Raw genomic sequence first — 27,600 nt, 5'->3', positions numbered from 1 at the left:
AAGGACGAGATGTTACAGAAGGAATAAGCGGGGCCCGGGGAACCGGACCGTTTTCCTTATGAACCGCACATTCAGGACATTCTTGACACCATCGTTTCACATCCTTATACCATCCTGGCCAATAAAAACGACCCCTCACCTTTTCTTGTAGCTTTTGCACTCCTAAATGGCCTCCCGTAGTTATATTATGCAACAACCTCAAAATGTCTGGCACCATAGACTGTGGAATAATAACTTGAGTTTTTGCCCTCAGACCAATTTTTGAAGGCAACACCCTCACCAACCTCTGCCCCTTAACCTCTATCTGCTCCCAGACCAAGGCATACTTCTTAAGGGATGGGTAGGTCTTCATAACTGCTTGTCGATTACCTTTCTGAGTCTTCAATGTTAACATCAAACTCAACTCTGGGTCCCTATGCTGAGCTTGTGTCAAATCATTCTCTCCTCCTTCCACCCCCCTAATTTCTTGATTCGAGAACTCTCCCTGTTCCAAAGCACCACCCTGAGGTAAAGATTTTACCTCTACATAACTAACAGAGCTAGCCACACCCTCTCCAGAATAAGCTGGTAATCTGGATAGCGCATCAGCATTAATGTGGTCTTTACCTGGTCGATGAACAATTTTATATTGGAAAACAGCCAATTGTTCCAACCAACGGGCCAACTGGCCTTCCAAACCCTGAAAATTATGCAACCAACGAAGAGAATTGTGGTCCGTTCGCAACAAAAACTCTTTCCCTAAAAGGAAATGTTTGAAATACTTGGTAAAAGTAACCACACTAAGCAGTTCCTTCTTTGTGGTGGCGTATTTACGTTCTTGTTTACTCAAAGTCCTACTAGCATACGCCACCACTCGCTCCAACCCATCAACTTCCTGTGACAAAACAGCCCCAATCCCCGAATCACTGGCATCTGTATCCAGGATGAATGAACGCTGGGGGTCTGGATAGGCTAAAACCGGAGCAGTAGTAAGGCACAATTTCAACTTCTCAAAAGCAGTCTGACAGCAATCATCCCACTGAAATCGCCTCCCCTTTTCTGTTAGCCGATGTAACGGTCTAGCCAACTCAGCAAAGCCCTTCACGAATCGTCTATAATATGAGGCTAAGCCCAAAAAGCTTCGTACCTCAGTCTGATTTTTAGGGGTTGGCCACGATTGTACAGCTTCCACTTTGCTGGGATCAGCCATAACCCCCTCAGCCGAAATAACATGACCAAGGTACTGTACTTTGGTGGCAAACAGATTACACTTAGATGGTTTTACTTTGAGATTGGCAGCCTGCAATTGGGACAACACTTGACCCAACCGCTGAAGATGTTCCCCAAAATTCTTCCCAAAAACTATAATATCGTCTAGGTACACTAAACACACGGACCACTGCAAATCTGCCAGAATCAAGTCCATAAGCCTTTGAAATGTACTTGGACTATTAGACAGCCCAAACGGAAGAACATTAAATTCAAAGAGCCCCTGTCTTGTTATGAAGGCTGTTTTAGGGCGATCAATAGGGTCCACTTCGACCTGCCAGTAACCGCTAGCTAAGTCTAAAGTAGAAAACCACTGTGCATGGGTTAAGCTATCTAATGCGTCGTCAATACGTGGAAGGGGATATGCATCTTTTCTAGTGACATCATTTAACTTACGATAATCGACACAAAACCTCAATGTGCCATCTTTCTTTCTCACCGGCACAACAGGAGCAGCCCAAGGACTACAGGAGGGTCGTATGATACCACTTTCCTGCATCTGCTTCACATGATCTGCCACCTCCTGCTGCAAATGAAGTGGTACCCGACGAGGGGCCAATTTAATGGGCTTTGCATCCCCTGTGTCAATTTGATGGAGAGTCCTATGGGTCCGTCCTAAATCCGTGTCACCTTTACTAAAAACAGAAAAATAGTCACTCAATAATTCTTGCACAGCTTGTAACTGTAGGGGTTCCAGGCCTCTATTATTTAACCCCAGATTTTGCAACAGCACTTCGGCTGTCCATGGCTGCTCTACTGCATCTTTCATTGAACTTAGAGAATTGACTGCACTATCCCCCGTCTGAACATCGGTACACAAAGTCCCAATAGTCATCCCTTTCCTTAATACAAGTTCCTCACTTGTCACATTAATTACCCTTAGTGGCAGCACTCCTTTTTCCACCCTACATAACACCCGGGCCACCAGAACTTCAGTAACTAATCTATCCGAAGGTTCCAGCATTCCTTCCATGCACTCTAGCCCCACTCCTTCAACACTACCAGGAATTATAACCTCAGTTCTTGGGGGCACAATCACATCCTGCCTCACTGATACAGTCCTGGTCTTGTTGTTCACATTACCCAATTGTAGCGGTAGGCTCTTCCCCATTAAGTTACAACACTGTGCATTTAAGTCAATTACTGCACCAAACTTCCTCAAGAAGTCAGTGCCCAAAATGATCTCCTGTAAAGGTATATCAGCTACTAAGAAGTCTGTGGCCAAAGCCAACGCCTCTATCTGGCACACAGTTGACCATTTTCCCACAATATTCATTTGTCCCCCATCAGCTACAGACACCTTCCCTGAAAATGGCACTAATTCAGAGCCCCCATTTGTTGCTTTTTGCCAGAATTCTTTAGACACTACCGACACCTGAGCCCCAGTATCTAACAACAACTCACAGGCTACCCCTCCCACTTTAGCTAATAAAAACACCCCAACACCCTGTTCACTACAAGAAACACTAATTTGCAGGCCAGTCGTATAATCAGGGAGGGGGGCGAGCATTTGACCTTCTTTACTCGCCCCCTCTATTTTCCCTGTACATAAGGACACTCTCTTCTCAAATGGCGATCACAACCGCACTCCCAACATACATCGCCACGGCCCTTTTGGCCCCGACTACAACCTTGTAATTCAGAATGGGAAGGAGCCCTAGAAAAAGAGGCATTATTGACTTGAGTCTTAGTAAGATTTTGAACAGACACCTGTAAGGTTCTAACTTCCTGGCGCAAACTCTCCACAGTTTCAAGCAATATAGCCATTTGGGTATCGTTCGGATTGTTATTAGACACTCCGCGCACCTTCAATTCAGGTGTCATCTGACTACGTTCTAACTCTCGAATGAGCTCCAATTCAGAAGCCAAATTTATGGCTGCCTCTAATGTAACTGGTCTAGCACTACGGAGCTGTATTCGTAGATCACCGGTTCCAACATGTGCAATAAAATGCTCACGTGCTAGTAAATCTTGAGTATCACAGTTAGCCACTGGATAGGATTTGGCTACTAATCGCCTCAAAGCGTTACCAAACTCACGTGCACTTTCCCCTGGTAATCGTCGCCTAGCTGACAAACTTGCACGATTCCAATCCTCACTTTCGCAAGGATCAAAACACTTACTCAACGCTTCTTTAAGTTTAGCATAACTACTACGATCTTCTAGGGTCAAACCACAGAACACATCTCTTGCTCTGCCAGACAACAAAAGTGACATGAACTTCAATTTTAAGTCCCTGTTCCAATTATTCACCTCTGCGGCCATTTCAAATTGCTGGGACCAATCAGACCAATCACGCCCATTACCTGTAAATGTCTCTGGCATGAACACAGGACGGTTCACTATACTACTAGCAGAAGCAGTCCTACCCATAGCTGTTTCAGCAGACAATTCCTGACTAGAATGTGCATTTTCAGTGTGCTCCATTTTAATAATTTAACAACACCCAAAAAAAAAAAAAAAAAAAAAAAAAAAAAAAAAAAACACAACTAAATAAATAAATAAATAAATAAATATGGGTATATTACAATTCTATCCCACCGCTGCCACCAGTGTAATAATTTTTGGCCACCACTAGGGGCCACTGGCAAGCCTTCTTGCGGCTTGAGACCTATACTGCCACCACCTTTAATTCTAACCCGGTCTGGTCCGGGGGGAGCACACCAAACACACTCCAACACAGGAATTACCAAAGGAATACACTTTTTATTAGTAACAATAGCAGCCGTATGGCATTCGCTCACTCAATTATCCTGATTACATATACTGGTCATCTCATTTCATTAAACCGTGAACACACATTTTGTTAGGGAACCAAGTACTCATTCCAAATTCACAGCAAACTATAGTGATATCTCAGACAAAGCACACTTAATTAGAAACTCCAATCACATGCCCTAGATACAATAACCAGCATAGGCAATCAACATACAGTTCATGAAGGCAATAATCACCAAGGGCTAGACACAACACAACACACATAATAAATCATATAGAATGATTAAAATAATTTCGGACTTCCCTGTCCACGTCCGACGACACCCTGCCGTCACTGTGAGGCCTCAACCTTCCTCGCCGCGGTAATGGTAGGAAGGTCTCGTTACACCAGCCAGGTCCACCTACACTTACTTCCCTATCTTTCTATTTTTCCCCCCAACTGTCTACCTCCAGGCCAATAAGTGGGACCCCGGTTTTCTTCACGCCGGTGGTGCTAGCCAACCACGAACGCCACAGATCCCCTTTGTGAACCCAGCAGGTTAAAAACACAGTTTATCAGTCTCTTCTCTCGTTCAGTGTCCGACAACCCCCATTTTAAAAGTCCCCAATTATCGTTCATCGTCCACAGGTGTTCCAGAAACCATAAATCCTTCCGTGTTTGTCCGTGACAATGACGTCACGCACCGTCCATCGAATCATAATCATTACACTATAATCAATATAACAATATTTCATACACACTTCGTGACGTGTGCTCTGCTGCACGTTAATTATATACACAATGAGGAGAGAAGCTAAAATAAGCCCGAGCCCGACCCGAGCCCGATCTGTAAAAAAAAAAAACGGCCCGAGCCCGGCCCGAATGGGCTTAGCCTGTCGGGCCCCGTCGGGCCCCGACGGGCTTGCAGGGCTCTACACCTCACCCACTCACTCCCAACATCCGCTCAGAGAGAAAGACTTATTTACTAACCATGTCTAATGATCATGGGATAAAAATGCGGCTGCTCAGAATTAACTGATCATCAAGCTCATGTGAAATAGTACACACCTGACTTCACCTTAACTGACTTTGATTAACTGCAAATAAATCTCATCTGTTCTTCTAAGGTTTTTCTGACATCATCTTAGTTGCACACTAGGCTACTACAAGAGCCATGAGTCACAAAAGCCTCGTTCAGACTTTTTAGTGCATATCTGATTGGAATCTAATCATATTTAGTGAGAACAGCAAAAAATAAAAATCACATTTTGAGCTACATTCATATGTGGTTCGAAATCCTATTGATATCTAATTTCTGGAAATTCGTTTTAGTCTGACTGCTCTGATCAGACTGCACGTGGTTTGTTACTTTCTCACGCCACGTAAACCTCAGACATTGTTATAGGAAACATGCTGAAAAACTCTGTAGAAACAAGGTTGTGTCGTAGCGAAGAGCTGAAAATTACAATATAATGGAGACGTGTTGAATTTAGATACCGGCGGAGACGACAGCACTGAATAAAGCCAGTCATACCAGCCTCCTACGTTTCTGACACAGTAGTCCAGCGCGATGACTACACATTGTCATACTGTAAATAACACACCATCTGCATTAGAAACCATTTTATTGTTGCTGTTGTTGTTTTCGGTGTATCCCTCCTAATGCAATTTCATTGGCATAGAAACCAGAGCAGATATTCCGGGAAACTAAAGATCGCAACTGGACTCACAAATCAGATCCGAACATTTACGATACACAGTGTTTACAGGCAATAATTTAGATCAGATTCTGATTGGGGAAACAAATAATCAGATTTGGACTGACAGTGTGAACACAAAGCATCAACAGGATCTCATTGCTGAAAGGTGTCACTCATACTCAGATGAGTATAAATGTCATAAAAATTTGTTAACAAACACAGGCATGAAAACTCCTCACCTTTCGGCGAAATTCGCCGTTTTAAAACCTAAAAGGGTCACCTACGTGATTTGTGCAGATCCGATGAGAAAATATTTATTTTGGGGGGGGGGGGGTCGTGGTCGAGGCCGAGGCAAGCATTTATCCCCTATAAAGTTACCATAAACTTCGCAGCTTTAAAAAACAATCATCATTCCTAATGCCGAAATATGACAGCCAGTACGAGTCAGAGTAAAGTTAGGGCAGAAATGTTTTCAAAGTCTTTTACACCGTGAGTCTGACAACTGGACACACTGCCGAACAAAGAACCGCACGTCGGAAAGCAAGCCTGAGGTAAGTTAGTTTACAATGTTAACTGTCCTGTCAGATACAGACAGCGATGTTGCCAATGTCATTATTTTTAATTTTGACATAGAAGTGGGCGAGATGATATCGCGAGTGGGCGCGGGCGCCGTGAGCGAGCAGGAACAGGTATAGTTAGTGCAGTGTTATTCATTGCGCGGCTCGCGAGCCTCATGTGGCTCGCCAAGCTTTAATTTGTGGCTCGCATGGCGGTAAATAATACGGTGATATGATAATGCATTCACTAGAGATATTTCATAAAACATTAATAACAAGTACATAACCCGTTAAAAACTTAAAGTGTCAGCTCTATTACAAATAATTTCGATCGGATTGAAAGGGGTGGTTTATAGAGAGAACGTAAAAAAACTTGATCGATTGAAAACCGACACTGAAAGGACGACGTATGACGCGCGGAACGAGCTGTTCTCCTGATGAATAAAGTGTCATATAAATGAGTATCCTTTCATTCTATAATTCTCCTTTCACTCAGCATCTGTGAAGTGAAGCAGGACAACGGCTCACCAGTCCTTGTTTCAGATTATCATACAGACGACTGGTTTGGGGCATTTTTAATGCGTGATAAATAGTAGTAGTAAACAGTTATTTTTTTCTCTGACACCAGATGAAACACGTAGATCAGCGGCCCATTGGTTCTTTTCTTGATTTACATTGGGCTAGCCCAATCACATCTTTAATGTGAAGTATAGAAATATACTCTTTCAAGTATAGAAATTAGTACAAAACTAATTATGAAAGTTTCCTCTATTTTTCAGTGCATTTGTTTTACAATATATGGCTATTACTATCATGGGATTAATATCATAACTATTATTGTAGCAGTAATGTAGACAGACACTGTAACTAAAAGAGTTTTGAAATTTTCTTTGTTTAATTTGCACCAGATTGATGAATTTAACATTAAAAAGCACAAAATTTTCTTACGGGGGAGCATGCCCCCGAACCCCCCTAGAGTGCCAGAGGTCCACTCATCACAGTGATCCAAAAATCCTGTGAGAAACACTGGTAATACTATACCAATGCAGCTTACAGGTTTTGGGGGGGCATTCATCACTGTGGAGTATAGTTCTAATCTATTAATAAGTGAGAATTTCATCTGTTCGTGTTAACTCTTACGCGTTACTCACTCATTAAATTTTTTTTTTATTTGGGGGGGGGGGGGGGGTATAAATATGCCGCATCCTTCTCACCTTTTTTACCCCTGACCTGTTTTCATGCCTGCAAACAAGTATTCATTACTTCAATGAGCTCATTGTTTCTGCATTTAATTATTACTTTGTTTAAATTAATAAATTTTTCGTGATTTTGAGCTGTGATTTTGTATATGTACATTTCTGAAATACATAACTTAGACAGTCCCCTCTGATATCAGATCACTGTAAATTGTAATGTGGACTTTGAAATGACGTGTATTGTGAAAAGCGATATACAAGTAAATGTGAATTGAATTAAATATACTAAGAAAAAAACATTATCTTTAAACAATCTTACACAATCTGCTCTTGCATAACATTTTATTCTTAAAACAGAATCAATAAGATTTTATGTCTAGATATAAGATTGCAGGTCTTGCTAGATCACACTGCAAAAAATGCTTTTCTTACTTACTATTTTTGTTTTTTTCCAGTCCAAATATCTAAAAATTCTTAAATCAAGAAGCATTTTCTAGAGAAGTAAAATGACATAAGAAATTCTGTTTTGTTTTAAGATAAAAAGAAAGTCATTTAAGTAATTTTTGCTTAAAACAAGCAAAATGATCTGCCAATGGGGTAAGAAAAATAATCTGAATTCGAATGGAAAACAAGATTATTTTTCTTACCCCATTGGCAGATCATTTTGCTTGTTTTAAGCAAAAATTACTTAAATGACTTTCTTTTTATCTTAAAACAAAACAGAATTTCTTATGTCATTTTACTTCTCTAGTAAACGCTTCTTGATGTAAGAATTTTTAGATATTTGGACTGGAAACAAAAAACAAAAATACTAATTAAGAAAGCATTTTTTTGCAGTGCAGGAGTTTTTGCAGTGTGATTTTTTTTGTGGTGCTTCCTTTAATGTGAGAGAGGAACAAACAAGCATTTCGACGAACTGCAGGAAGAGGAAAGTAGCACTTCAGACCGCAGCCTCGTGATTCAATTTTCCTCAGAAACAGGAAAAACACACATAGTCAGTGAAAAAACAACTCTCTTCTCCCACATTAAACGAAGTGCCCATAGCTACACAAGACCTCCTCTTATAGCCAGTGCACTGTTGAAAAAAGAAAAACCCAACTGCGGTTATTTTCCTGTTCTTGTTGTTCCTATTTCCTAAAGATATTCTTCTTTTTAACAGCATGTGTTCATCACTAACACTCAATCACTTATTTCTCTCATTTAACCGCAAAACTACTTGAGTGTAGTTTGACTCTGTTTTAACAAACAGAACACAGCAAGTTAAGGTGAATGGTTGTCTCTCTGAAAGGTGTGTCTCTTCCACTGGCAGGGTTGTGTACTTTCACCTCTACTATACATCCTCTACACCAGGGCTATTCAATTAGTTTCATTCGAGGGCCGCATTATCAAATCGAAAAGTTGAGGTGGGCCGGTGGGTTGGTTTGGGGGTTTAGCTTATTTATTGAAACATAACAGTTTCAATAAATAAGTTAAAGTAACCCTAAAAAAGTGTGGTATATACTTGGAAATGTGGTACCCAACAGTAGCCTATGCAAATATATAAAACCATAATAAATAAAAAACTTGATAATTTACAGCTGTGTACAACTATTTTCCTTGGAACAAATACATTTTTTATACAAACTTATAGCTGTTGGTGAGAAATAATAATTATTTTATTTATAATTGTTATGCTTAAATGAAAACATTCTGACAGTGAGACTTGTTAACCACAGGCTACTCGCTCCCACTGTATAAAAAATGCCTAAACACAAGTTAAAAACTATACGCACCTTTACAAAGAAACTGACATAATTTCATAACAAGCATTAATTATATATTCCTCTACCCACCTAATAAAACTAATGCAATATAAATCACTATTACTATTATACTATATAATATTATAGTATATATATTTACTATATTTATTTATTACTAGTATTCAATATAAATATTGCACATTTCTGCCCAACCATGGTAAATTACTACAGTACATTCATGGTAAATGTTTGTAAGGGTGATTAGGGGATTTAAAGTCTTCTAATTTCGTTCATGCCACAATGTTTCTCCTGCTTTCCTCGTCAGTCTTGTTGGGAATGTTGAGGCTGTTTCATCCGATTTAATACTAATTAAATCATCGAGTGATTTGTGGTTTGTAACAGAGAGGTTTCTGTCGAACTGAAACGCTTCCCACTGGTTGTCGCAACGCTGTTTAATATAGTGTCCGGGACCGGGAGTAAACGCAACTCCGCGCTGGGCCGTGTTGAAACAACTAGCGAAACAACTGAAAACAGCACTATTTGTTGTTATACTTGTCACAGTGTCTGGTTTGTGTTCCCTGGGTGTCCACTAGAGGTCCTCTTCCCGCACGGTGTCCTACACTCTGTTACTACATTTCCCATGATCCTGTCTGTCACTGAGTGTTCATTGTGTTCAGCTGTTTCTCGTCATCTCGTTTAGCACTTGTGTATATATACCCTGTCAGTTTCAGTGTTTGTCACGGAGTCCTTGTTTAATGTCCTCACACTTCTGTTCCTGTTTGCTGCCTGTTCTTGTTCGTGTTTTATGTCCTTGGATTGACTTATTGGATTTTGACCATTTGCCTGAACTGATTGTGAGTACGGATTACCCCAATAAATTAACTGCACTTGGATCTCTCTCTTTTGTGTGTGATGCGTGACAATACTGTACTGAACGAGAAACTGCTTCAGATGATTCAGTGACTTAGCGGTCCGAATGAATCCGAATAGTTTTAGACCGTTATGCAAGCGCGTTTAGAATCGAACCAAAAGAATGTTTCATTCACGAATGATTGGTAGCCTATCGCTGGTTCAGTCAACATAAATTCGGGACACATATAATAACTGCTGAAATATTCGCATGTAAAACGTTTCTCAGGTCAATCGGAGCGAGTATCAAACTGAATTAGCCGCACTGCCAGGAAAAGAGGAGGAGGGAGGTTGGTGCCGTCGGGCCGCATGGAGATGATTGGCGGGCCGCCAATTGAATAGCCCTGCTCTACACTAACGATTGTAGGAGCCAGTACAGTAATAGACACATCCTGAAATATGCTGATGATACAGTTATTGTCAGTTTACTGCAGAAAACATGAATCTCAGCATGGGCCAGTGATCGACGAGTTTGTCAGTTGGTGCGACAGGTCTTTTCTCCAGCTTAACACCTCTAAAACCAAGGATATGCTCATAGATTTTAGGAGAAAACAATCTGGTTCTCCTCCACCCACCTATATAAAAGGAATCAGCATAGAGGTGGAAGAGCAGTATCTGGGCACTGTGATAGACAGTAAACTCAATTTTGACAGATTTGCAAATCTGCAAAAAGGGACAACAACGATTGTACTTCCTAAGGAAGCTTAACTCTTTTAATGTTGATAAGGTTATCCTGTCTTTATTTTATAAATCTTTTATTGAATCTGTCCTTACTTTTGCTTTTATTGCCTGGTATGGGGGCATCAGCCTGAGGGAGAAAAATAACCTCAGCCATATTGAGAAGGTGGCTGGTAAGTTAATAGGCTGTCCACAGGTTTCCTTGACAAATATTTATGAGAGGCAGGTTATGAGGAAAGCAGATGCCATATTGGACTGTGTAAATCACCCCCTTCGTTGTTCTTTTGAGGTCCTCCCCTCAGGCCGGAGATTCAGAGTCCCTTGTTTTAAGTCCAGTAGCACAAAGAACTCTTTTATACCAAGTGCAATTTGGTTGCTAAATTTGCACAATTCTTTGACCTAGATGAGTAGTAGTGTAACAGTGTTTTTAATTAGTAGTTTGTGTTGTTTATTCATATGTGTATGTGGTGTTTACCTGTTGCGCTACCTGTATGTTTACCTGGCTGCAAGACAAGTTTCCCTTAGGGGACAATAAACTGAAACTGAACTGTTTCTTTTCTGTAGTGTGGATTATATAAACATTGAGCAGTGTAAAGTGAACACTGGGGGTTTTGCTGTGTAGTCTTTGTCTATGTATGTCTGTCAGGTTTCAAGTGATTAATGAAGCTGCGGTCTGAAGTGCTGCTTTCCTCTTCCTGTGTGTGTTGAGATGTTTGTGTGCTCTTCTCACATTAAAGGAAGTGTCCCATATAAACACAAAAGGCATATTATAGTCTCACAGCATTTTGGGTCACCTGACAATGCCTGCGTTTTTCTAACCCATTCTATATAATCTTAAACATGAGAAGTTGAAGTTTCAATCTAGCTCATTTAAAGGTCCAATGTTATTTTTATTTTGTCTGAGAATGGGTGAATTTACAAGAATTAAGTAAAACGCCAGCAAAATGTTTTTTTATTTGTTTTGTTTTTTTACTGTGAACTCGGAGAGAACCTCTTGGAGTTTTTTTCTTTAGAAAGTTATACTTAAATGTTTTAGACTTCCAGATGAAATTGTCTACATGTAACAATCCCTAAGCAGTTTATAGCCATTTATTACAATATCTATTATTTATTACTGTTTTCTATAAGTGGAAAACTGGTGTTTTTTTATATGTATATATGTACTGACAATGTAGATGTGTTCAAAATAGTTAAGGAAGTAAATAGAAACATTGTTATTAACAGACCACTGAAGCAAATGTGCCTTATTTTCACAAACTATATATGAAGTACTAAATTCACCAAAATCAATAAGCTTCTCAATTTGATCATGTGAAGTTTGAGTCCAGCGTATTGATGTAGTAAACACGAGTATTTGCTCGACCAGCGGTTCCCTCTCTTCGCATCTGAGCCAAAGCATAACTGACGCTTCTTTCATGTAAATAAAGGTCATGGAAAATAAATCAGAGAGGACACAAACTCACAGGTTTATAGTTTAATAGTAAAATAAAAACAAAAATGAAATAATGAAAAAGGTTGGTATTGTTAAAAAAAAAAGGTTCCCGACCAATGAAATAAATGGTTTCTGCACTCAAACATTACTGTTTTGTCTATTATTACACAGAATCTCACATAGATGTGGTACAAACTCTTTAATCAATAGTTATTTTTAGCAGAACACAGAAACAACATACATTTTACCAAGAATTTAAATCTGAATGCTCTGACATAGTTCTATTATTTGTATGTTTTTTATATGCACATTTCTATGCACTTATGCGATTTTAGCGTGTGAAGTTCTGAACAGTTGTGAACAGGACTTTTATTTTGGTAATCCGACGTGACGTCATAAGGCTGCGTCGAGCTCCTGCTACTGTTGTGATTCTGCTGAAGGAAGGTTTGTGTTTTTAAGCATTTTAAATGTTTAAATCCATGCAAACCGTTCAGGCGACTTTCTAGTTTTAACAAGAACTGCAAAACTAACTATGTATTATTGAATGTAACATTGTAATGCGTTATCTAACATTAATGAATGATATTTTTGAGAGTAAAGCTGATCCCCACGTGAGTAACAGAAAGAGTGCGTCTCATTTCGCTCCCTATATCGTGCATCAGCTCATCGTAAACACTAATTCAGCCACTAGTTATTAGTGAAGGAGAGAAACTGAAACTGTTCAGTCATTTGAACCAGTAATTAAATGATTCACTTGAAACAGCGCGCGCTGACGTCACATGCACGTCGCAAATAAATTGCAAAATCAATTCAATTTATTTTTAATGAAAGCTTAACCATTTAAGTTATATGTATTTATTATGTGTAATTAAAAATCATTAAATATAAAATAAAAACAATAACTAAATATGAAATATCTGAAGTTTGCGTTCTTTTAATAATTTGTAGCACTATTTTTGAGTTTTTAGTCTAATCAGGTGATTTTAAGTCCATTAACTCTCTCTCTGACTGACTCTCTTACCAGTGAACTGAACTACTGAACTAGATCTGATTGAGACACACTCAGAGATTTAGTTTTGAGGGTTTTTCTTTCTGTTAATTATTCTCATCTTAAACAGGACAAACTCACAGAAAAACTCCTGATGAAGCGACTGAGATCCAAGTGACACTATTATAAACATGGAGTTTATAAAAGAGGAGAGTGAAGACATCAAGATTGAAGAAACATTCAGTGTGAAACAAGAAGAAACTGAGGAACAAACAGGTTGGTCTCATTCTCAAAGTCATTTGATCCTTATTATAACATCCAGCTCTACAGAAATTAGTGATATTTTTGAAGAATGTCCGAATTAAAGCACTTTTATTTGATATGGAGTGTGTCGCCTCATGTGAACCAAGGCTCGAAATTAGGGGTGTGCGATATGACGATTTTTGATCGTGGACGATTAAAATGTCTCCACGATCTGCTTTTAAAGAAATATCGTAGTATCGTGCATTCTATCAGTTGCTGTTCTGTCGCCTTATGTCATGCAATAAAATGCAAATTAATTATTTAAAAATCATACAATGTGATTTTCTGGATTTTTGTTTTAGATTACGTCTCTCACAGTCAGGGGCGGTTCTAGAGGCGGGGCCACAGGGGCCCTGGCCCCTGCTGAAATCTGATTGGCCCCCGTTCCTAGGGGTGGGGGAAAAAATCGATTCTTAGATGCATCGCGATGCGGACGTGGACGATGATTCTGAATCGATTCACAAATGTAAAAAATTGATTTTCTAATAACGTAATATTGACGGAACGCAAAAGGCGGAACTCTAAAGCGGACGTGCGGTGCGCGTGCAGTCTGTGGCGTGTACATAACAGACGCATGATGGCTGAGCGCCAAATTCGAACGGCACCCTCTTCGTTAAAAGCTAACGTATGGAAAATTGGCAATTTCATTGTTACCTATTTAGTATTTTTTTGTATGAGAGCTGATATTTATCAATATGCTGTAAACCGATCTGTTATAAGTACGTTATACTGCCCTGCAATATGTGCAATGCCAGTCACAAAAAGTTACATTTTGACTGTGCTCTCTGCAGATGTTCATTCACTTTTTTTGTATAAGCTGTTTTTGATTGTGGTATACAGCAAACATTTCAAGTCATAACTCTTTATTATTTAGTTGTGATTAAGAGCGGCTTTGTATGTTACTAATTATTCATTCAGAATATGCATAAGTCCACAAGCATTATATGAGAGCTGCTGGTACATAATTCTATATTTTTGAACGAAAACTGTTTGTGAATTTGCTACAGCAAAATGTTTTTTTTTTTTTTTTTGTCTGAAGGATTATATTGCTCATTGGAAATAACAAGAGGATGTTGGTTAGAAGTCTATTATTAAATGCTATAGAGATTCAGAATATGCTGAAGTTTGTATTAATTTACTACAAGTATGCTGCTAGTACAGGCACAGATTTATTTTCCTGTTGGTTCTTTGCAATGTTGGGACAAATGCTGGCAAATGTAACCTTACAGTTGACTTGCCAAATCACTTCCATTTGTTTTATTAATAAAATTAATATAGGAAGTATTGGAAGTAAGTTCGTTATTGGTCATCATAAATACTTTGCTTTAAAAGTACCAAGTAGTAAAAAAAGAAATCGTTAATAATCGATAATTGTTACCCTCTGAATCGTAATCGAATCGAATCGTGAGGTGCCTAGAGATTCCCACCCATCAATCGTCGACGAGAAGAGCAACCGGAGAATTCTTCACAACGATCACAGATGCAATTCCACCCCCCAAACAATTAACAATAATTTACTGTTTATAAGCGACGACATGATTATGAAACTTAAAAGGTGGAATTCAGAAAGAAGTGCATTGTGTCCTTTATGCACAGTATAAATAAATGAAAAAAATTATTAAGAACTTTACTGGCTCATAATTTTTTATTAGAGCGTTTGAAAAAGGAATGACTGCCGAAATGTATTTGCACCATACTGAATAAATTATTTTGTGTGCTTGAATGTACCCTGTATTTGGCCCCTGATTGTAACATGTGGCCCCTTAATGGCCCGTTACAGAAAAATCCGCCACTGCTCACAGTTTAAGTGTACCTATGATAAAAATGACAGACTTCTACATGCTTTGTAAGTAGGAAAACCTGCAAAATCAGCAGTGTATCAAATACTTGTTGTCCCCACTGTATGTTTGTGATTGGCTACAAAGCTCAATGCTGTGAAATCATTGGCGCTCTTTACAGAGCACACTCACAAGAGAGTTTTAAAGCAGACGACTATCAGCAGGTACCAGTACTGTAAGAACAGCAGTTATCGTCAAATTATCAAATAAATCTTTGACGGGACAAAGATTCATTTTGGCTGCAGTCAAAATCATTTCAATGCAGGAAAAACCCTGGTAGTTCCTCTCTGTTGTTAAATTATTAAATGTTAAAAGTTAGTTGTTAAATGTCATGAATGTTAGCTTTCTGTCTGCAAAATGCTGTTGGAAGTGGTAGAGTTTAATTAATGTATCTGTCTCTTCAAATGCTTTAAGCTGCTGTTGTGCTTAACTAGTGTGTCATGTTTAAACTGTGTGGTGCCTCGACAAAATTGGTTTTCACGCATGTTTTAGACCACATAGAGAGCAGAAAATACAGTTCCTGCTGTTGGTGTTTTTGAATATCTAAACCATGTAATTGCCATCAGCCATTCCTGACGGAAATATAGTTGAAACATAGTATATTTGACGCTACAGCAGCGAGACACACAGACGAATTGTGACCTGTTCAGTTGACTATTAAAACCTGGTCCCTCTCCCAAAATTGCCAGCCCTCTCTGATCATGCAAATGAGTCAGCTTCTAAACAAAGAAACTTCTTCCTGCCCAAAAATGACTCTTTTTACATTGGTTGAGCCAGTTGCAGGAGGTGTGACCTTTTAAAATTAAAAAGGTTATTAAAGGTCATTATCTTTGTGACCTCAGTTGTTGGAAAAGAAGTCGAGACATCCGGTAAGACCCCATCAACTTAATTTGCCCAAGAGCTGCATACTGGCAAGACATCAACCACAACAAACCATGTTGTAACTTTCAACCCAGGAGATTCTCCGGGTCAGACTAGGAGGCCTGTTTCCATGGAGCATTTTCATTCAGATTGGACTTTTAAACTGTTTATAATCGGAATAAAAATGCTCAAACCGATTTAAATTTCAGTCAGATTGAAAGGGGTGGAATAAATCTTTTCATTAAACGATCAAACTAAAAATTCATACATTTAAACAAGCTGATCCGATTACTTTGAGTGTACGTACTTCTGCACATGCCTGGTTTTGACATTATAATACAAAATGGTGGCAGCAGCCAAATCAAACTGGAGTGCGACAGAGACAAATGTATTAAACAGTATTTAAAAAAAGCAGAACATATATGAACGACTGGATGGTAGGAAGTTTAGAAAATCAGACCTCTTCAAAACAGTGCATGAGAAACTGAAAGAAGTTGGCATGGATCGTATGGTTGAACAACAGGTGGAAAACTTTAAAGTTGGTGTATAACAAAGCTAAAATGCATAACAACAGGAGTGGAGAGGATCCTACAAACTTCCCCTTCTTTGAGCAAATGGACGAAGTCATGGGTGATGGGCGACCACTATCCAACGTCAGAGAAAACAGAGTAGATGTGGGCTTTCAAGAAACTGTGTGCGCAAGTCACAAAGTGGCATGTAAATGGGGCTACTGTTCACTCAACCGGGATAGCACCTGATTGCAACTTCACCATCATCGAACTATTGAACCATCAAGACATTCATCCAAGACTGCATCTGGATGCTCGTTCAACGGCTAAGGCAATGCAAGTATCATACATTTAACTAAACCAAACCGAGAATTAGCTGTAGATCCCTTGCTAATGGTTGTCCAGGTGGTTAAGTGACTTTTATATTTCCATTGCTTCATTCTACTTGTTGTTTCGTTTCATTTCATGAATTCACTTTCACTTTCCATTTTATCCATGTGTCCATGATTTGTGTGTGTGTGTGTTTAGACTAGTTATGTGTTTGAGATTTAAATAAACGTTTGTGCACATTTACGTGAGTATTTATTCTTTGATCACTGCTTGCAAAACAGAGCCTGTAGCAAGAGAAGAACTGTATGCAGTAAGAAATAGTTATTCTCTGTGGTGTAGGATCTGAGAGCAAATTAGAGCGCAATGACTCCACCAGACTGTGAATGAAGAGCCGAATTCCAAATCAACACTCAGGACCCCAAATCAGAGGATCTGCCATTTGGGATGCCATTCAGTCTAGAAAACCCCAGCTAAGTACTTTATGGCCATGCAAGTTTGTAAGAGATGATCCTAGCTAAAGGAAGAGCTTGTCAATGATAGGCAGTTAACCAAAGACTAATGGTCCAAAGGGCAAGACATCGTGACTCGCACAAGGAAAACCATAGGTTAATGCCAGAGATTGGTTGACCCCCACGAAAGAGATCCAAAACAGACCTTCTTCTTAACGACCTCTGAGTGATCTCTCACTGAAATCTCTTAAAGAACACAGAGACTGAGACTATTGAGTGGTTGAATGAAAGTGTTTCTTGTTTCCTATCAGTATGATCCAGTCCCTCCAGGATTTCGCGGGATTTTTTTGTGATTGTTGCGGCCTAAAATGCCAGATTTTGCGACAGCTTTTTCAAAAAGTTGCGGGAAAAGTTGCGATTTTTTTTTTTTTTTTTTAGACAGATTTTTCTCAACAGCATTGCATTACCTTGTGATTTCACAAACATGTTATGATTTTTTTAAGTGTTCTTTGCAAGCTTACTCCCCCAAAGCACAGGAATTCAAAAATTCTGGCAAAATATGTTTTATTTGCTCATCAGAATAAAGTGCAAAGGCTATTTTTCAACCTTGACAATTCATGGGCAAAAAATATAAGCCCATTTCTTTTCAATTCAACTTGACATTGCCCAGTGTAAACAAGTATGAACCAACTGGATGGTAACATAAAATCCAACATAAAATATGAAATGCAGTGAATCAGTTGCATTAGAATAAAGTGCAAAGGCTATTTTCAGCCCTGACAATTAATGCACATAACAGAAGTTTCCAAAAGAATAATCTTGTAATAAAATAAATTGTTTCATTAAATAAAAAAAAAGCCCATTTCTTTTAAATTCAACTTGACATTGTCCAGTGTGAACAAATATGAACCAACTGGATGTTCTTCCAACATAGCATATGAAATGCAGACTAAAACACGTCAACAATAAAATCATTCATTAGAATGGTAAGACAGTTCATTCTTCAACACTAACTTCCTACGTATCCAAACTGTCCTCCACTTCATCCTCAGAGTCGGGCCCACAGTTGATCTTGAGCTCATCCCTCTCAAACACTCTACTAGTGAGTCGCTGATTGTGGTACAAGAAGACCAAGGCTTTGAGGTTGCTGTTAGTGATTGTTCTTCTTCTGCTTGATAGCACAAGCTTGTAAAGGCTGTTGCTTCTTTCAGCATCTGCTGAGTTCATGATGACATCCTTGTATCGTTTGGCTAAGGCACTGAGGACAGGAAGTCTCTCGAGAAGCCCATCCCAAAACACATCTAGATCTACCACTCCACATGCTGACGCTTTGAGTGCTGCTGGACCCAGGCGTTGGAAGTAGGCATCAAACTCATCATTGGGGACAGCACTGAAGCCTGGGATGTGTGTGTAGCCAGAAACACTGTCCTCCATGAATGAAATGTAACGAGGGTCAAATACTCTGACTTCTCGAAGGAAGTTGATGGCAGGTTGTCCCTCTGACATGTACTTGGTGAGTTTTTCCTCTGCATTGCTGTACGCTAGATGCACTAAGTTGAGGATGTGTGTTTTGGCGGCATGATGGACATCAAGCCCTTCAAAGTGCTCAGCACAGGATTCATACTGTAACTCCTTGTTTGCAGTAAAGTTCATCTGTAGATCCTCGAAGTAGTCAAAAACCTTGGTGGTTATAGGTTTCCTGCTCTGAAAGATGTCAAGTAGCTGTAGAATACGTTCACACTTATCTGCCATGATGCTGAGCTGAACCTGGAGACACTGAGCCATGTCTTCATTCTGTAGCATCTCATGGAGTCTCTCCACAGACTGCGGTGCACTGCTGCCACACACCTATGAATAGAATTAAAACAGAATTGAATCCTGCTTCAACGCAATTTACATAAGCAAATCCAAAAGCACACAACCATCTGCAAAAACTTTAACATGTTTATTAGGGCGAATGCTAGTCTAAACTGGGATGAATTGGAACTTGTTATCATTGTGAGAATTTGTACTGAAAGGAGGAAGAGTCTTACCTTTATTTCCATCTCTATGAACTCCTTGTAGAGTTTAAAGTGCTCTGAGTGGTATTGCACCGCACTGAACCAGGAGTTCCACCGTGTAGCACAGGGATTTGGAGCCATGGTTGCCTTTTGTCTGGTAGGATGTTTTCCTGACATGAACTGGAGGTATCTTCTTTTCCGAGAGCCAGCATGGTAAAACATCTGCGAAAAGCTGAGCATGAATGCATTTAGCTGGTCAAAAGGTCTGCGGAAGGCATCACCGATGAGGTTCATTATGTGGGCCATGCACGTAACGTGCAGTGAGTTTGGGAATAAAGACTGCAAAGCAGCTGTATATGCTTTCTTCATGTAGGCTGCATTGTCGGTGTCAAAAACAATGACATCCTCATTTGCTATGTCATATTCCTGCAGACACTTGACCACAGACACTGAGACAGTTGAGTGGTTGCACTGCTCTAGGAAGACGGTGTCTGCCAAGTAGGCCAGTATTCTCCCAGATTCATCCTTTTCCAAGGGTGCAATGAGAATGTTTAGAACACATCTCCCCTCTACATCTGGAGTCTCATCAAATATGACTGCAACAGGCTTTTTGGTTAAACGTTTTCTGAGTGCCTCCTTTTCTTTCAGGTAAACATTGCCTAGGTATTTTTCTTGCAGCTGGTGAAATCCAGGAATGGCTCCTCCATTCGTTACATTTTCAAAAAGAAACTTCCTCATTGCTGGGTGGTCACTTTTGGAGAGTGGGATATTCAAGGCAGTGCATGTGGCAACCCAGTCTTCACATATCTTAGGAGACAAAGAGTAAACAGAACATGCATTTTTGTTAATGACATTAAACAATTACTGTCTCCAGTACAGCCCAATGCAACAAAAATTAACCATTTTGTTTCTAAAAGACTGACCAGTACAAAACTTAAAAAATGACCCTGCTTAGAACACCGTTTAAAGCAGGGGTCACCAGTGTGGTGCCCATGGGCACCAGGTAAGCCCAAAGGACTGAATGAGGTTGCCAACAGGCCAATTGTAAAAATAGCACAACTCACCAGTGAGATGTGTAAAAAAAAAGAAAAAAGTGATAGTGTCTTCACTCACTATCACTATTATCTCCTCCTTTATTCTTGCATTACTTGTCCACACATATGGTCACTTGCTTGGTAACATTAATATTAGTTCATGCTTCACCCTTACAACTCTTATATTTATGTTATGTAACTAATTTAGCTTTTACTGTCATGTTTTATTCTTTATTCAGGAGCAGCAGCAGGAATACTGATATCAGTTTGTCAATTTTCCTTCGCAAAGACCCGCCCCCCTTAGTTATTGTTGCTATGTCCGACAAGCTACGCTGCTCTCACGCCACACCATATTCTCACGCAGTGAAAAATACATCGCGGAGCAGAGAGGAGACTGACAACACACTGTGACAGACAGGACAGACCAGCTTACTTTTCGGTTACTTTTAATATTAAACATATTAAACAAAGTCTCACCTTTCAAATTTGGTCATTTTTTTTAAAAGAAATTTAAACGATAAATACCATTTTGTGGCTCTTAAATGTGTCTGACAGATCGCTGTAGAGCATCAGTTAAAGCTGCTCGCGAACCGATCATCTCTTCCTTCTAGTTCATTTATAGCATCAAATAAACATGAATGAGCATAAGAAGGAATGTTGTTTTAAACCGTGGAAAGGCATCAGTACATTCCGTTTTTCAAGTTCAAATCCTCCAATGTTAATCTGCTATATCTCCTGACTGCTTTGTCGGACAAAATGGCGGATGGCGGATTATGATTGGTTAGATTGCCTGTCAATCAAGCTCCCTGCGAAGGGTGAATTAAGAAAAAAATCATGTTGTCCCCATAAAATATTTAGACTTTTAGCATTTTGTTCCCGCGGCTAAGTCTATGTAGGGGAAACACTGGATAAATGATTGATGAAACTACCGTGTGAAAGCATGAAAAATAGTTTTAACTGCCCCTCTCAAACTCGCAAGCAATATCACCTGTGCCCATGCAAGGCCTGCCTGACAACTGACAAAAGCAAACCACCACACACCTAGTTTTACAAACGTTATGAAGTTTTGTTGTTTACCTTGTTCCTTTCGTTGCTTGCGATGGATTTGCGAGCAACAGCTTCGGTGATAGTCACTTGCCGTGTAGGCTCTTGCACGGACATCCTTCTGGCATTTGCTGTAGAGAAGTGTCGGTCAAGCGAGGATTTTCTTTTGTGTTCCACGACAATGTTGCACACAGTGCAAAATAGTTTCCCTCCACTTTCATGGAGAACATTAGGGAATTGCTTTGCACGGTCTTTCGCAGTGATATTTGTAGGTAAGTGTGATGTATTTGCGCTCATGCCTGCTTTCTCTGATAAGGACGTCCTTCTGTGTGAAAATAATGCCGCATGCAGTGACGGACCAAACTGATTGGTCGAATTTGCGCTAAAGTCGCAGTGATTGGATGAAATTGCAAGGCCGCAAATAAATCGCGTGGATTGGCTGAATTGGCGCGAATTGGCGCGATCGCAACATCGCGAGTTTCTGGAGGGACTGATGATCGTCTGCTCGTTAGACAAAAGATGACTTAAAAGAAATGTGTGTAAAATGTATCAAATTCTTATAGAAATCATGTCCAAATTGTACTCTACTAGAGCAGGAAAGTTAAGACTTGTGACTTGTCAGATAACATGTTATTTATGGGGGAGGAGGAGGAATAGTCACACCCTAAGCTAAAGACAAAGTCTAATTGGTTAGAACTCCTCCGGGAGGCTGGACAAGCGTTTTGAGTTTAAAATCTCAGAACACTAACAAAGCATCGGAAGAGACACCGCAGAAAATGGGTTAACAGTTTCATTCAAGCCATCTAACTACTCTCGTCTTTACTTTTTTTCCTCTTACTTAGTTTCTTTCTTTACATTGAGTCTCATATTATACGTTAAGTTTTGCCGCAAAGTTTCTTCAATGACTCTACAACATTCACCTACTTCAAAGCTTCAAACTTCAGCCACGAGATAGACTCCATTAATTGGCTTCTCAAGGCGTCACTCAAGGAAACAATGAGACCGCCAGTGAATCAAAGAACCTGGGAAATCCCCTCTCCGGCAAGGACCACTAAGGGAATTCTCATTCAAAGAAGACACAAACGCAAGGAAAGCCTCTTAGCTGGTCCATTGATATAAAATGTAATTACCTCGCCTAAGAAAATGGTAGAAGGGTTAAATTAATGATTGATGGTTCATTCAAGTCAGGTTTTACAAAGTGCATATACTACTAGAATTCATAATTTCACTCCCTTAAACTCATTCTTTCTTTCTTTCTGCAACGCATGTGAATGTGTGTGTGCGCGTTTATGTGTTAGGTATTAGTTTTGAGTGTTAGAATAATCAATAAAGTCTCATTTGTATTTAAAGAGAAGTATCTTGTGTTATGTGCTTACAAATTTTAATGTATTAACCTGCTGATCTATGTTACATAAAATAAGTGATTCTTTCAAAATTCCCAATAAAGTAATTAATAATTCCCTTTGAGCTAAATTGACCTGTTTCCCTTACAGTAGCCACAAGAATGACATTCCTCAGAGATGATAGACGATTAATACTGAGTGTTTGTTAGACAAGCAGTTTAATTGATTGTAATTTTAATTTTGCTACATCAAGTTAATTACAACTGATCCAAATATTTATAATCAATTATAACAAGTTCTAATTAATTATGCATATTTCCATTTGGGCTAATTTGCTACAGAAATTTTGTCATGATGTGAGGAAATATAAAACTGAGTATCATCTAGTGAAATCTAATGATTATGTCCCTCAGTGGAAGCATATACAAGGAGAAAAGCAGAGGACCTAATACTGAGCCCTGTGGCATTTGATGAGATGTCTCTTCATTTACACTAACAAAATGATAGCAGTTGGATTGATTGGACCTAAACTGTACTATTGCTTGTTCACAAATGTCAACATAAATCTCAAGCTATCCAGAAGATTGACATGCTCTGTTGTTGAAAGACCTTATTGCATTAGGAGAGAGATTTAGCTGTGATTATAAGTAATACAATAGGGCTTAAATCCTGACTAAAATCACTGAAATCTTTCTCTGAAAAAGAGAGCGAAGAGTTACCAACATTGAGAAGAGTTCATATTTCTTTTAGTAGCCTAGTGGGTATATGATCTAGCATACATGTTGTTGGTTTTGATGCCTAAATCTTTTGATGTCTGTTGGTTTTTGCCAATAAACTGGGATTAATTTGTCTCTTAATTTGTCTCTTAATTTGTCTCTTAATTTGTCTCTTAATTTGTCTCTTAATTTGTCTCTTAATTTGTCTCTTAATTTGTCTCTTAATTTGTCTCTTAATTTGTCTCTTAATTTGTCTCTTTTTGTCTTAGACCTGATGCCACTGAAAGAGGAGAGTGAAAACCTGAATGAAAATGAAGAGAAACATCCTAATTTCATAACTGAAGAAACATATTTTAGTTGCTCACAGACTGAAAAGACTACCTCACAAAATAAAGCTCAAAAGAAAGGAACTAGAAATTCTTTAACTTGCTTTATATGTGTAAAGAGTTTCAGTCGTCATGGAAACCTTAAAATCCACATGAGAATTCACAATGGAGAGAAGCCTTACACTTGCCAACAGTGTGGAGTGAGTTTCACTCAAAAAGGACACCTTAAAGTCCACATGAAAATTCACAATGGAGAGAGGCCTTACACCTGCCAAGAGTGTGGAAAGAGTTTCACAACAGAACTAAACCTTAGCTATCACTTAAGCATTCACACTGGAGAGAAGCCGTTCACATGTGATCAGTGTGGAAAAAGATTCACACGTAAAGTAAACCTTTATAACCATTTCAGGATTCACTCAAGAGAGAACTGTTGTCATCAGTGTGGAAAGAGTTTCCCAGGCATGAACCGCCTTACCAGGCACATGAAAATTCACACTGGAGAGAAGCCTTTCGAATGCCACGAGTGTGGAAAGAGTTTTACTCAACAGGGAACCCTTAAAGTTCACATGAGAATTCATTCTGGAGAAAAGCCTTACACATGCCCTCAGTGTGGAAAAAGTTTCACTGTAAAAGGTCACCTTAAAGCCCATGTGAGAATTCATACTGGAGAAAAGCCTTACAGCTGCCAACAGTGTGGAAAAAGTTTCACTGAAAACGGAAGCCTTGCAAGGCACTTGAGAATTCACAATGGAAAGAAGCCTTTTACCTGCAAATTGTGTGGAAAGAATTTCACTGAAACAGGACACCTTGAAATCCACATGAGAATTCACACTGGAGAGAAGCCATACACTTGCCAACAGTGTGGAAAGAGTTTTTCTCAACTAGGAAACCTTAAAGTCCACATGAGAATTCACATTGGAGAGAAGCCGTTCACCTGCCAACAGTGTGGAAAAAGTTTTACTGAAAAAGGAAGCCTTAATAGGCACATGAGAATTCACAATGGAAAAAGGCTATTGACCTGCAGTGATGAATAAGTTTCTCCCAAAAAGGAAACCTTGAAGTCCATATGATAATTCACACTGGGAAGTGTGTCCTTACTCCTGCAAACTGTGTGGGCAGAATGTTTCTTGAAAAGAAAGTCTTTAGACATGAGTTCACACTGTTTCACGTCAGTTACACATGTAAAGACCTGAATTGCAACTTAAGGATTTAGGGTTAGAGAGAGCTGTTTTAGATGTCGTTAGTGAGGGAGGAGTTCACAGAATAGAAACCCCTTAAAGGGTAACTCTCGCCTTGAGCATTGACTACATTGTTTGTGGACACAAATTTGACTAAAAAGAAAGGTTTTGTACAACTCACTAACTGATAAAGTGATACAATTCATTGGTTCTAGCTGAAGCTCAAACGTGCTGCGTAACACAAGAATGATCCTCACTGGTTCTTACACGTCAAGCGAACAAGCTGAAGCTTCCGTTTACCACAACTGATGAATGTGTATATGTTGAGTTCTGAGAGCCTGAGTTCAATCTGTTTATCTTATAAAGCGACCCAAGTTTCTTCAGAAAATGTGTACTAAACCGCTCAAGTCATATGGATTAATTAGTTTTATGATCTCAATGTAATTGATTTGTCAAAGTAGTAGTTGCTTAGACTGTCGGGGACAGAAATCTCTGATTTCTTTAAAACTGTTTATTTCCATTTCATAGATGATCAAAAGTCTTAGGGGTTCGGAACAACATGAGTGAGTAAATGATGACATAATTTGGTAACACTTTAAAGGAGCTGTATGTAAGATTGTGGCCAAAACTGGTACTGCAATCACTTTCAAATTACTGTAGAGCGGTGTATCTGCTCCCCCTCCCCCCTGATTTGAGGTTGCCAGATAGGCTGCAGGATCCAGCAGGAACATAGGCTGCTACAAGGAGCTGCAGCTGTGGTAACTAGAGCAGAGCTGGCAACCCGGATGCCGAAACACTACTGATTTCGTGATTGGTAGATAGGTGGAGGGTGGGGCTTCAGCCAAAACACAACATGACAACATCAACATCAGTTGAGGGCTGCAACTTCACTTTTTAAATGACAATATCCTGGCCGTACTACTGTTGTCAGTGATATAAGTATTTGAAATGAACATGATTTCTTAATGTCTAGTGACATATCAGGGCCATTCTATGATTAATTGAAATACATTTCTTACATACAGCTCCTTTAATATACATTTTCCTTGTTACATATGTTACCATACTAATAACAGTAAATTATGCATGATTACATGCAACTAACCCTAAACCAAACCCTAATCCTACCCCTTATAGTAAGTACATGTTGTTAACTATTATTACTCAGTACTGAAATATATAATTACACAGTTACAATGACACCTTAAAATAAAGTGTATCCTTAATGTGCTGTTCCACTGCATGGTTGAGGTTCCTAGCGAGCCGAGCCGTCATCACTAAATGTGACGTGTAAACACTGCAGATCACTGATTGGTCAGAGAGAATCGTCACTACCAGCATCATTGGATGACGAACCTGCTAGAAACAAACAACTCCGTCTTGCAGTGAAAAACATCCACAAGCCGAGAATCAAGATCACATTCCATCAATATGCTCCCTTGCTCCTGTGTTGTGCGTTTGTGTGCGCTACATTTACGATGATATCGCGGCACAACTATATCGATCAGTCTATAATCCCAGCCACTTTGAAGCGGTACTAAACTACATTGGAAAAGCGAGCTGAGCCGAGCCATACCACGCAGTGAAAAACGGCATAAGACTGACATGACCATGAGGCTTTACACTGCAGAGAAGCCTCTAAGTCTTTAATTGTTGAAAATCTTCTCACCATAAAGAAATCTGAAACTTGAACAGTTTGGCAATGACACAACATTTTAAATGTGACCTCTATCATACTCATCAGGTGACGCACCACTCTGGCATGTTTATCACTAGTTGTTTGGCCATGGCCACTTCTTTTGTTCGCATCTTTAATGTCTTTATACTTTACCTTGATGCATTTTCTTTTCCTTTGGTTGTACAATGAATGCCTGTGGCCACGCCTGACCATTTGCTTTCCTATTGTTTCAAATATTGAGCAGTTACAGTCGCCGTCCTCTAATTTCGATTGTATATTAGTATTGTTTCATATATTGATTTCATTTTAAAACTTCAGATTCACACCACTGGCTATTATTGCCCTCTATGAAGAATCTATAGATGTCATTTTACTTTTTAAATGAACCTGAACCTGAGCAAACATATTTGTGTTGTCTCATTTTATCATTCATATATTTATTATATTCCTCATTATGTTCCTTGCTCTTGTTTTGCTGTTGTTGTTACTTCACGTGGACGGCCTTGTACAGTACTGTATCTTGGGGAAGTGATGGCACCAGGATGCACTATGGGACGACAACAAGCCAGTACAAGCACCCTCAAACAAAAGCAAGAGGGACCCACTGTTGATACTGTAATAATAGCATAAAATAAAAGTTACGTGACGCATCGGCATGACTTTGGGTCAAAATCCATCAGCACTGCGGTCGACACTAGAGTGGCCCAATCCGTTATCGCAAGATAGAGATTTCTATTTTAACCAAAAAATAGATTGTGTGGTCTTCCAAACCACACAATGAGGATTAAGGTTGTCCACTCGTACAGTATATACAGACAGTGGATTGCAAGCTATAGCAATATT

The 27,600-nt window shown here is 39.3% G+C and overlaps 2 protein-coding genes across 2 annotated transcripts; one reads left to right on the top strand and one right to left on the bottom strand.

Moving 5' to 3' along the window:
* Nucleotides 1-12,536: 12,536 nt before the first annotated feature.
* LOC307157374 (uncharacterized protein) lies at nucleotides 12,537-25,693 on the top strand. Its single transcript, XM_079869271.1, has 3 exons — nucleotides 12,537-12,604; nucleotides 13,279-13,424; nucleotides 23,845-25,693. Exons 2-3 carry the CDS (start codon nucleotides 13,340-13,342, stop codon nucleotides 24,933-24,935), a joined length of 1,176 nt encoding a protein of 391 aa, XP_079725397.1. The 5' UTR covers nucleotides 12,537-12,604; nucleotides 13,279-13,339; the 3' UTR covers nucleotides 24,936-25,693.
* Nucleotides 18,456-21,633, bottom strand: LOC307156982 (uncharacterized protein; the record flags this gene model as incomplete). The annotated part of the gene is made up of 3 exons (XM_079868712.1): nucleotides 18,456-19,286; nucleotides 19,472-20,245; nucleotides 21,550-21,633. The coding sequence occupies 3 exons, from the start codon at nucleotides 21,631-21,633 to the stop codon at nucleotides 18,456-18,458; spliced, it is 1,689 nt and encodes a 562-aa protein (XP_079724838.1).
* Nucleotides 25,694-27,600: the final 1,907 nt, after the last annotated feature.

This window comes from Squalius cephalus, assembly GCF_949319135.1.
Source record: "Squalius cephalus genome assembly, chromosome: 4".
Classification (NCBI taxonomy): Eukaryota; Metazoa; Chordata; class Actinopteri; order Cypriniformes; family Leuciscidae; genus Squalius; species Squalius cephalus.
Note: the sequence above shows the minus strand (reverse complement) of the source record. Positions and strands in the feature narration are given on the sequence as shown.

Bases quoted from the DNA above. Each gene is read 5' to 3' on its own strand.
- LOC307157374 (XM_079869271.1), top strand. From the start codon at position 13,340: ATGGAGTTTATAAAAGAGGAGAGTGAAGACATCAAGATTGAAGAAACA. The intron at 13,425-23,844 runs GTTGGTCTCATT...TTTTTGTCTTAG, and splicing joins AGAAACTGAGGAACAAACAG to ACCTGATGCCACTGAAAGAG.